The 12,749-nt window shown below is 38.2% G+C and overlaps 1 protein-coding gene across 1 annotated transcript in view; it reads left to right on the top strand.

Annotated features, from left to right (window-relative positions):
• Window positions 1-227: 227 nt before the first annotated feature.
• The window catches only part of LOC306877914 (adenylate cyclase type 2-like), a 34,856-nt gene continuing 22,334 nt past the window's right edge, over window positions 228-12,749 (top strand). The window contains exon 1 of the mRNA XM_079429953.1: window positions 228-657. Coding sequence (XP_079286079.1) covers window positions 271-657 — 387 coding nt within the window. The 5' untranslated portion in view covers window positions 228-270. The remainder of the gene's footprint in view (window positions 658-12,749) is intronic.

The following is a 12,749-nucleotide window of genomic DNA, read 5'->3' on the forward strand; positions in this document are numbered from 1 at the left end:
TATATGATGATAATTTTTTGATGTACCAACAAAACCTGATGGATCATCTTAACAGGAAACACTTTCCACCCCTCCATCCTTTTCTGTCTGGCCTTTCTCTCTGTCTTTCTCACATTAGCTTTCTCCCTCGCTCCTTGCCTCAATCCAGACCCTCCCTCGCCCCCTTTTCTCTCTCTCTTTTTTCTCCCTCACACATACATACTCGCACACACACACTGCTTCCTTTCACTCTCACTCTGACAGTCTGCAGTTCAGACTGTTGCCTGAGCGATGCTGCGCACCACAGTGGAAGCCATCCTGCCGGTCTACCGGTCGCGCACCACAGCCCGAGCATCAGTGCTCCATTTGAAGGACCTGTGTGAAGAGGAGCGCGACCCACACAAACCCCAGCCTCCACCCAACAGAGAGGAGCACAACGCCAGCTCCATGTGGAGGGAGGCCATGCGTAAGAGGAGCTACTTGCTGGAGAGGGGCTCCTGGACAGGAGGAACTGTAACAGGAGGAGGAGGTGTGCGTGGCCGGAAACAGAGGTCCCCAGACTGGCTGTATGATTCGTACCATCGTATGAGCCAGCAGCACCCACTTATTGTTTTTCTGCTCCTCATTGTGATGGGTGCCTGCCTGGCTCTGTTGGCTGTTTTCTTCGCCTCTGGGCTGGTGAGTGTTTGGAAACTGGGGGGAAGGTAACTGGGGCAAAAGCAGAAAGGGATGGGAAAGTGTTTGGGTTGGTTGAGGGAGAAAGCTCTGTTGCTACTGTACTGAACAAGTGACACAGGAAAATGTAAATGGAACTTATTTCTTAGTGCTTATTTCTTTAAGGGTTTCTAAAGCAGTTAACAAACCCTCTAAAAGCCCACACCTGGATTTTCTTGCACTATGTGTATCAGAAAACTATTTTTCTGTGTCCAAAAACCTCACACTTTAGAGGAAGTTTCTGCCAGTTGGCACCGTTTGCACTGATTGCAGCAACCATATGTCTTTGTTTACCGTATGCAGTATGTAATCACTCTTTTCAAAGCATCCTTTCTGTGATCCATGTTAAAATGATAAAGAAGCAGCAGGGAATAATCGATGTATGGAAGGAAAGGGAACACATTTGGAAAAACATCAGACATCATCATGGGTAATTAAGCATAACAGATTAAGTAGAAACTATTAACCTGCCAACATTTATTTTCATTTTTGACTCCTATTCAATTTAGCTCAGCTGGAGCAAAATGAAAATCCTTGTGAATTCAAACGTATTGTTAAATAAGATTGTGTATTGCCCATTAGCTGTGGAATTTGTATATTATGCAAAAAAAAAAGAACAAAAAAGAAAGAAAAATCTGTAAATTTAAATATTAAGCATATACATATAAACTATGTAGGTGTATGTTTGTATTTATTTATTTTACAGACTCTAATTTCAAAATGAACATTCTGGTAATCAGATGTTTGGGTTTTGTGCTGTTACTTCCACTAACTTCTGTTAGCACCACTGATTCAATAGTTTGAAAATATACAAGATTCTATACTGTATGTGCCATTTGTAGATGAAGCTTAAAGAGAAACAGAAGTTGTAGTGTTGTCACGGTGTCTGAATTAGAGTTTTGTACATATATTGCTGGCCCACATGCTGAGACAGTTTACACAGGTTTCCCAGTTGAGGTACTTTCATAATCATTTGCATAAAAAGCAGAAGTCACATTGACAGGATACATGTCTGAAATTTGTTTACTTTTCCCCTTAAATTTAAAGACAGTCATGTTAAAAATATTTGCAATATACAGGGAAATGTGAGTGGTATATATTTCACCTGATTAAATCAGCTCTAATGCATCAGGGAGATCAGGGATTGAATAAGTAAGCGACATTTCACAGTATGACATCAACCCCTGTGTAGATACACACTCTCAATGCGTGAGCTACTTTCTTTCTTGTCTTGACTGCCTGACCTAAATCTCACATCACAGTGGCTGTTGAGCCTGCCTTGGGTTGCCGCAATGCTCTCTGTGACTCCCATGGTTGCACACATCACATTGATTGTGAAAAAAGCCTTGGAGCACGATTGCACTCTCAGGGCATTTTTTTTATGATCGTACTCTGAATCCCTGACAATTTGCTCCCCCCATGACCTGTTTTCACTCAGCCTCACACATCCGATAAGTGGCTGCAGGACTAACGTTCCCCCTACATGCTTTGTGGAATTTAGCAGAAGATTGTGTGTGTGGGTTTTGCCAGTTGTAGGCTTGCTCTGTGTTCTCTATGACAAAATAGACAGAACAGTTCTGCCATAACATCTTGATGTTGTAATAGAGACCCTACAACCACCTTGATAGAATTTCCCTGCAATTTTTATCAGGGATTCCATTTCTAATGTGTTCCTAAAGCTAGACAGCATCAATTATGAAAGAGTTTTCGGTAGTTTTCCCATGCTATTAGTGGTTTTGTGTGTTTCGGCAATGAATTCTTCAACGTTGAATTTGGCAGCAACAGTGGGGATTATAGAAAAGAGAAGCAAATGTTATGGCTGTGAAACAGCCAGATGAGATGCCATCAAAATCAGCACCATGACTTTTAACAACGCATTTTGTAGCACTTTTTAGAAGAGTGTGGATAGAGAGGTGACAGCAGAGGTTTAGTGTTGCTCTTAAGTGAGAAAATGATTGCACAAAATGTTGCTGATAATCAGGCTGTGTCTTGCTGTCTTACTTTGTGGCTGTAATTATAGTGCTATGGGGTGACAAGGCTTTTCGCAGGCATCCTGGGCTCTTTAAACACTGAAACCATAAGAGGCACCTGATCAGAGATTGAATCCATTTAGATGTCCCTGTTTGGAGTCTCATGTGTATTGTGGGTTCATTTTCAGAATGTTGAGTTACAGTTTGGTGCACTAGTCAATAGCTCTGTTCCAAAACATGAGCTTTCTATAAGAGAGCATTGTATGGCATCACACACTTGATCTACATACAAAGGTTGTTACAAAAGGTTAATTATGTTGCCGCCTAAGATACCTTGTTTTAGTTAAATAGCAAGATAGCATGGCATACATTGTTCAAGAAGATGATCCTAGAATGCAGCAAGCTAGTAAAAAAAAAAGATAACTAACTAAAGGTAAAACAATAATTGTACACTGCATTTCATAACGAAAAATCACTAAAGGAAAATTATAATTGTAAAATAACTGTACAATCCTTCAAGCATTATTTCAGATTATGGAAAATAAGTGAACAATGCAACCATCACTAATCTATATAAAAGTCAAAAAGTCAATGGAGTTGCATTGCTGGTCTTACTCATTTGATCATAACTGAAAAGGATTGATGGACACCTGGCAAAGCAGTTACTGTAGAGGTCATGGGCTGACAACTTACTGAACCAAATCAATTATTTTGGCTGTATTTTGTACTATGTGCTTTATAGATAACTATCTAAAACTTTGGTCATCAAAGCCAGGGTTGTGAAGTCAATGAAGTCAACTCAATGAATAGAGTGTAAGGATGTTTCTGTAATGTCGACTGCATTAAAGGAGTCATGACTGCATGACCACATTTTTAATTTTACTTTATAATGTTTCCTGAGGTGCACTTATGCCAGAATATTTACATAAAAAATAAAGAAATACGTTAGAAATAATAATAATAATAATAAAAAACAAACACATTTTGATGGGATTTGATGCTAATTTTATTTGATCACTCTATTTAAATGTGCGTCACGTGAGTCTCTTTCAAGTCTTTTTTCAGGGCTAGTGTAAATGACCACTGCAATGTTTGGCTAACATCTTCGCATTAGAAAGAAGTATTACATGTGGAACCTTTTTGAGATCTTTTATTACATTTGTACTATTACAGCTGCTAAAATAAACTAATCTTGAAAATATTGATTACAACACTATATATATAGAACTACTCCCTTTGCATAAAATTAATCAGTCATGCATCTTGCATCTCTATTTCTGGATTTTCACAAATGCTTTCATCATATACAGTGCAAACACTAAAAGCAGTAGCCTATAGATAGTGTTATTAGTTTTAATGTGAGTTTTGGCAAAATTCTCAAGTCACTGATAGACTAAAGAGCAATAAACTATTTTGCGACAAAGAATGTCTAAATGTCTGTAGAATTAACAGAATTACATATTGTGGCATTGTCAGGTCCATATCTTTCTATGAAATTTTATTTGCAAAGCCTGCATTGTTTTGCAATTGATTGAAATGAATGGAACAAACAAGCAATGCTTTGCTGAGATATCCACATGGTTGAAAATAAACAAGCACTTTCCTAACATTCGAATCCTTTGGAAAAAAAATATTTTTAGTCCAGATATCCTTTTGTAGTAGTTCTTCTGTCTGTCCATATAATAGATAAGTGGGTGGGGCTAAAGTAGGCAATGATGGCAATGATGAAAGTAGGCATTTTTCTGTCTCTGTGCAGGTAATCTTGTGTTGATGCCTGCATCTTTAGTATATCAGAATTAAACTTGTCAGTAGAAAAAAAAGTTGTTTTAGCAGGCTGAAGAGTTTTTTTTTTCTTCAGAAATCACGTTTTTTTTTATTGCGCATTCCAAGTAATATCAATCAAACTCCAGTTGGGTTGTTTTGATTAAGTAATAATAACTAAACAAATACAGGCAATTTACAAAATTAAAGTTCATTGAAAGTATGTTTATATATATATATATATATATATATATATATATATATATATATATATATATATTTAAGGTTTGTTTTATAGCAAAAGCAGATAACTCCACATTTCATGTTTTAGAGTAAAAAAAACAAACACTCGTTTAATCATTGTAATCTCCTCAGACCACAATGTAGACGCCTGACAAACATTGTTGTTGTTGTGATCATAGAATTATGGATGTGATTACACGCAATACATGGAGCTTTTCCCTCACCATTGTAACGCGCTGCTTTTTCAAGGTTCCATGAAAACGTTTCAGCTTTTATTTTCCTTTTACGCCCTGAAGAAGATATCACAGGTTGATCAAGTTCGTTGAAATTATCCATCCTCGATCACTTTTAGTCAGCTTTGAAGAAACTCCTCTCAGCTAGCACGTCTTTTCAAAGTGAAAGTAGCCTTGTCACCTGTCCTGAATACAGCGGCTGATTCGCTAAAATTGACTTATCGGCTTCTGTTCAAAAACAACAATGGCGCTTGTCGGCTTCTGCAGTAAAACATGAACTCGCAATGCCTTGAAAGTGGACAATATAGGCTTTTTTGACAAAATGTGTTTAGGGTTTAGATCACGCTATATGTGGAGAATAATGCGCGGCATTTTTTTAAAAAGTGACGTTTATCAGTTTTTGCAAATTAACTCTTCAGCTATAGATTCATTAACAACTGTTTACCTTACCGAGTGTATTTTAATTTTCACCTGAGTTCAGTAGTGAATCTAGACATTTTATTTTATTTTATGATGTTATAATTCAACTTAAGATTGCTTTGGAATTGTTAAGGCTTACTGTATCATTACTGTATTTACAACACAGAGGTGTTTTGAGGTCATAGAATTGTGCAAGAAGCCCAACTAAAACATAAATTTGTTGCCCTGCACTGTTATCAAGCAAGTGTGTATTTCATTTATACTCAAAGCCATTGGGTGCAGAAAGTCCAAAACTATGGGATGATATTAGACTCAAAATGATAAATAGATGCACGCACAATTATCCATGTACTGCATCAATTTTATGCATGTATCTTACTAACCACAAACAAATGTCTTTCAATTTGAGTCTGTGGAATTCAGGATTAAATGATTGTGCAGCGATTTGAACAAATAAAGACATGTTCACATATAAAAATGTTCTGATCTGTATTAATACATCATAAATTGCTCATGCAAAAAGGAATCTGTGCATGTGGATCAGGTGACACGCGTGCATTTATTGACATCTTGTTCATGTTAATCTTGTTCGGTTCATTTGGATTTTGAGACTTCATTTTCGCAGTTTGCAGTATTTCACGACGCACACAAACACAGCTACCAATGAACAAAGCCCAGTGCAATTCATTAATGTGTACACGATTTGAAAAATTCTCAAATGTGCGTCACTACACTGAAACAAATGCTTTTCAATCAGTGTCTGCAGTTCAGTTAAGAATTACATTAATATGCAGCATTTTGTTCAAATAGAGACTTATTTTTGAATACAAATGTTAGTTTGTATTAAACTATCATAATTTGTTCATGTAGAGATTAAAATGTGCATTTGTGGATCAGGCGACGCACTTGCATTCATTCACCTCTCTTCTGAGTCGATTCTATTTGATTCATTTGAATTTTGAGACTTTCGTTCCGCCCGTTTAGCCTTGCCCAATCCACACACACACAGCTCGCAATCCACACGCAGCTGAGCCTAAGAACATCAGCGACCACTAGATGGCACTAGCCCCAGTCACATGTGTGCATTCCATTCTGTACGCTTTTATGAATGTTACATTGTGTTTTCTTTGTTTCCTTTTGGTTTGGCTATTCTACTCTGCACGTAGAAATACAATAAACATGTTTTATTGAACTTGTTCTAATTTAACTAGTCTTAGGACACAGAATAGCTTATATTAATTTTGACAAACAAGAACGTTGTGATTGTACCTTCGTGGGGTTTTTTTTTTGGCAGTGGCTATTTACCGCTATTTACACTAAGTGCAAATAGCTATAGATTCTATTTACACTATGATAAAATAGCAATATTTTCTGCTATTTATACTACTTATTGCAAATAGTGGCAATTATCTGCATCTCAGTATTGTAGTACACAGGGCCGGCGCTCCGCACACGCACATCACGCACTGCGCGTAGGGCACCAAGTGCTTGGGGGGGGCACCAAAAAATCTGGGTCGTGAAAATATCATCACAATATAGGCTACTAGTATAAATAACAAATAAAATATTTCTAGCATGTTAATATACAAACGCAATACAAAAGTAATATAGGCCTAGACCAAATTAGTCGAGAAAAAGGTGAATCTCTGTGCCAGTCTCCCTCTGGTGCCCCCCCTTCCCCACCTCCCAGTGGTCTGTTCAATTATGCTTCAATCAATTTCAAATTTGGCCGACACCGACCTCAGACATGGCCTCGAAAAGGCACCAAGAGTCGGGGGCGGAAAAAAGAAAAAAGAAGAGACAGCGGGATGATGCTCGCGCGTCGCTTGCAGGTAAGACAATGTTTTAAATAAAAATGTTAGTTTTGTGCGTGTAGTATGCATGTCCAGGGGCGTCAGCGCGTCCGCGTCGCTAGTAGTGCAAAAGATCCGGGGCTTTAGCCCTGCATGTTGAGTCTTTTATTTTAACGGGGTCCGGGGGTTTCTCCCCCGGGAAATTTTGAAACTTGGGCTGTTAAAGATGCAGTTTGTTTGAGAAGGAAAGGAAGGCCAATCGTTGGGGTCCTCATCGTCATATTTGAATGACAAATAAAGCTAATTTTCCCCCTAGGTAGGCTATACGTTACAGATGTGTGTGCATATAGCTATTAGTGCAGAACGTTCCCTATTGTAACTTCTTCGCTTCAATATAATGCCTATCTGCCTCTTGGTAAGGTGAACTTTAGAAAAACCCTGCAACTGAACGTGATGTGATTTTGCCAAATTAGACCGCTTAGATAAAGTTTTTTCGTTGTTGTTCTATGCGGTCATTTTCAAGAGGTTCGGCCAAGGGCGACATCTGTTGGTGAAACTGAAATTAGAAAAAAAACCCCCACAATCTCAGTGTTTGTATATTTTCATATTCACAGAGTTGTCAAATTATTAGGGCTGGGAAAAGATTAATCTCGATTAATCGCATCCAAAATAAAAGTTTGTGTCTACATGATATATGTGCGTGTACTGTGTATAATTATTTTGTATATAGAAATTATATATACAAAATAATTATATAAATTATATATACAAAATAATTATACACAGTACACGCACATATATCATGTAGACACAAACTTTTATTTTGGATGCGATTAATCGCGATTAATCTTTTCCCAGCCCTACAAATTATGTACAGAATTATTATATTGTGCCTCATCAGACCTCTTTTAAAGGTAAAATAGAGTTTTGAATTTTAAATGTTCCAGTGACACATAGGCCTATATAAAAGACTAATGTGTGCAATATTTTTGTATGATGGTTGATGGTTCAATCAAAAATGCATTTCAGTAGAATCCCTGAATATTTTGTCTTGTATTTCTGAATGCAGGGTCAATGCTAAAATACATGCAAGGAGCAACTCAAGGCCAGGAGTATGTAGAAGTAAATTCTACTGTGCAGTTATGTATGGTTATTTGCAGTTTAAAATGTGCACTTTAAAATTCATACTTCATAAAATTCATACACTTAACTTTCTGTGTTTACATTGTTCTGTTCCAATTATTTATTTGCAGCAGTTATTTTGGAAGTAAAGAGAACCTAACTAAGAAATTCTGAATGGTAGTTATATCTTTGGTGGTGGTGGGGGGGGGCACCGCCAAGCGTTTGTGCTTAGGGCACCCAAATGGCTAGCGCCGGCCCTGGTAGTACATTATAAAACAGTACGCAATAATAACATACTGAGTGTAAATTATAATTTTAATTCAAATTATTAAATGAATGCCACCTTATTGGGACAATAAAGCCCTCCCTACACCTACCCTAACCCTACCCGATACTTTATTTTCAACTTTTTGATTATTTCCTTCATTTTTATTGAAAATAAATGCCTTTCTGATACGATATGAGATTTGAAAAGGGAGAAAAAATTTTGATAATATAGATATATAATTAAATAGATGTCTTACCATCTACACCACTGAAACTGATGTTAAGCTGGCTTCTTTTTTTATCGTTGACTAACCTAATCTCACGTTAGTGGGCGGAGTTCATGTAAATAGCCTTTGCCAACAAGATGGGCTATTTGCACTTAGTGTAACTAGACACTCCGTTTTTTTTTTCTGTAATTCAACGGCACATTGTCAGTTATTCCTTCCTTGTATTATTACTATTATTATTATCATTAAAGGGCTATTATAGTCACTCATTTATTTTTAGCCATTAGTAATTCCACGTTTATATTCAATTAATTAAATTATTACATTAACTTAAACTGTACTATATTAAAACAATGAGCCTTTTATAGGCTATAGCATAAAGCCTGCTGGTTAAAGGAATGACAATTAATGTTTAGGGAAAAATAGATAGAACATATTTTATTTAGGCCTACTTATTACTAAACTGTTTTCTGAGTCAGTGTTGGCTGCAAAGATGAAGTTGACAATGCCGATTCGTCATCTGTTTATAAGTAGCCTATAAATAGCGTCTAATTAAACTTATTGCAAAGATCTGCTACTTTTACAGCATGTATAGAATGGTTATTTTCACTAAGTATAAACAACAAATCTCTAAAAATGCTGCTTTTGTTACTTAGTGTAAATAGAATATCATATTTTCACTTAGTGTAAAGCATCTATGGATATTTGCACTTATAATAGTGTAAACAGCATCTATTGCTATTTTCACTTGCAAATAGCTGCTGTCATAAACTAAAACCATACGGCATTAACGGCTGTACAGTTACAGTCCTTTCTATGGATGGAGGCGTACACAACCATCAATGATCCTAAAGTAACCAGTTTTTCTCGAAATACAACGGCTTTTTTCTAGAAATTGAATTTTTATTCTCAGCATTTTATTTCAACATTTTTCTGGATATTTAATGAGTTTAATCTTGCATTATAATTACTTTATTCTGGAGATGTGTTGTTTTTTATTGTTTGGCCCTACACTCCTCTTTCTTACTCCCTCATTTGTCAAAAATCTCTCATTCGGAAAAATCATGCTTTTAACATGATGCTTGGCCCGAGCTCAGGATTATCAGCATGGATTGTACTATGAACTATTTTAGTTAACCAGTGTATCTAGACTCTAGTGTATCTATATGTTTTGTTGACTGTGCGCAATCGAACATCAGAAATAAAATACGCCAACATTTTTGGTCATACAAACCATTCAAACTGTATAGTCTGCTTTTATTTGTGTGCACTTACAATATCAACAAATTTGTGCTTTTGTAAAATAAAGAAAACAGGCTGCGTTTTCTGCTGTCTCAGTCGAACTGGAGCGTGGAACAAAAATGAAGAGAAACTCAAGCTATCCTCAAAGACAAGAGAAATATAGCCTTGTAGAAATGTCTACTTTAAAAGAACTGATTCAAATCCAAAACAAACACTCTCTCATTATATATGCTACTGTAAGTGTATGAAAGGTGCGTTTCTCTCGTACTGCGCAGATGGCAAATCAGCATCGCCAACTTCATCTTTGCAGCCAACACTGACTCAGAAAACAGTTTAGTAATAAGTAAATAAAATATGTGACCCTGGACCACAAAACCAGTTTTATATAATTATTATTTTAATAGCCAAACCAAAAGGAAACAAAGAAAACACAATGTAACATTCATAAAAGCGTACAGAATGGAATGCACACATGTGACTGGGGCTAGTGCCAGTGGTCGCTGATGTTCTTAGGCTCAGCTGCGTGTGGATTGCGAGCTGTGTGTGTGTGGATTGGGCAAGGCTAAACGGGCGGAACGAAAGTCTCAAAATTCAAATGAATCAAATAGAATCGACTCAGAAGAGAGGTGAATGAATGCAAGTGCGTCGCCTGATCCACAAATGCACATTTTAATCTCTACATGAACAAATTATGATAGTTTAATAGAAACTAACATTTGTATTCAAAAATAAGTCTCTATTTGAACAAAATGCTGCATATTAATGTAATTCTTAACTGAACTGCAGACACTGATTGAAAAGCATTTGTTTCAGTGTAGTGACACACATTTGAGAATTTTTCAAATCGTGTACACATTAATGAATTGCACTGGGATTTGTTCATTGGTAGCTGTGTTTGTGTGCGTCGTGAAATACTGCAAACTGCGAAAATGAAGTCTCAAAATCCAAATGAACCGAACAAGATTAACATGAACAAGATGTCAACAAATGCACGCGTGTCACCTGATCCACATATGCACAGATTCCTTTTTGCATGAGCAATTTATGATGTATTAATACAGATCAGAACATTTTTATATGTGAACATGTCTTTATTTGTTCAAATCGCTGCACAATCATTTAATCCTGAATTCCACAGACTCAAATTGAAAGACATTTGTTTGTGGTTAGTAAGATACATGCATAAAATTGATGCAGTACATGGATAATTGTGCGTGCATCTATTAATCATTTTGAGTCTAATATCATCCCATACAAAACGGTCTCAAAGAAGTAATAACTTGTGATGTGTCAGGAAATCCATAATACCGAGTGGAGATTGTCTTATGATTGGGTGATGAAAGGGTCTGTATACTTATCATTGGAAAAAGCGTAAAGGCTAACTTGGATCACGTGAGGCACCTCAGCCGATCATTGAATTAATACATCTGCTCGCATGCTCAAAGTCTAGTGTGACCGCAGCTTTAAGCGACTAGGGCTGTAGTTCGGCCGAATGGAGTGATTCGAAGGGAGGGCCCCGTAGGGGCCTCAGGACTACTGACAAGTCCCAGATTGGCACAGTCTGAGGATGAGGAGGATTCAATCTCAGGGCGCCCATCAAGAACTTAACGATCAGATCGTGTCTGCCGATCGGTTGTCCAGCTTCGAGGGAATGGCTCGCTGTTATAGCTGCCACATAAATTTTGGAAGGGGCGCGCCCATTATCCAACAACTCTTGTGAGAATGTAAGAACATGGGACACATCACAAGAGACCGGATCCAGCCTTCGTGCAGAACACCAGTCACGGAAGACTATTTAAGAGCGTAAAGGAGTCTTGTAGACGGTGCTAGATGTAGGGTCCATTCTCCCGGAGCTACATTGCCTCTGGACAGCATGTTTGCACCATGGTTCAAACTGCCTGGCACGTAAACTTCTCTTAGCAAAAAGAGTTCGTTCGGTGCCCAAAATAGGAGGCGTTGAGCCATCCTGTAAAGGTGTGAGACCTCAGACTGCCTTGGCAATTGATGTAGGCTACCACTGTCATGTTGTCTGACCGGACCAGGACAATGGTGCTCCCTTATGGCCAGCGGGAATGTTTCCAGGGCCAGAAAAACTGCCATAAGTTTTAGGCAGTTGATATGTTAGCAGCCCCTGCTCCTGGGCTGACCAGGAGCTTAACGCTGGATTGCCCTCCATCAGAGCTCCCCAACCTAAGTTGGAAGCATCTGTTGTAATCACCTTCCTCTTGGAGGTCAGTCCCAATTGCACGCCTGGCTGAGAAAGACGAGACGTTATCCAAAGGGCCACAGCTTTGACATAGCGATGGTTTGGGACGGGACTAAAGCTTTGAGCCAATATTGGAGAGGCCGCGTGTGAAGCAGGTCCAAAGAGATCGCAGAGGAGGCAGCCTCTGGAAAACCTTGAGGGGACGAGATGTCCCTGGTTTCAGGAATACTGCCAGTCGCTGAGTAGTCAGGGACCGTTCCGGCGTGAGGCGCTCCAAGTGGCCAAGTAGCAGCGCTCTGTGAGTGACTAATTCCTGTTCTGATCTGGTCAGCATCAGCCAGTCGTCGAAGGTAGTTCAATATGCAGATTTCCATCTGCCTCAGAAGGGAAATAGACGTGTCTATGCACTTCGTAAAGTGTGAGGGGCCAGAGACCTTCCAAATGGTAGGACTGGTCACTCCCTCAACACGAATAATACCTCTGAAACGAGGTGGCCTGTGAGCGAACTAGAGCGAGTAACCTCATGTTACTGTATGTAGAACCCAACTTGAAACACTGGGAATGGCTACCAG

The sequence above is a fragment of the Barbus barbus genome, assembly GCF_936440315.1.
Source record: "Barbus barbus genome assembly, chromosome: 12".
In the NCBI taxonomy this organism is placed as follows: domain Eukaryota; kingdom Metazoa; phylum Chordata; class Actinopteri; order Cypriniformes; family Cyprinidae; genus Barbus; species Barbus barbus.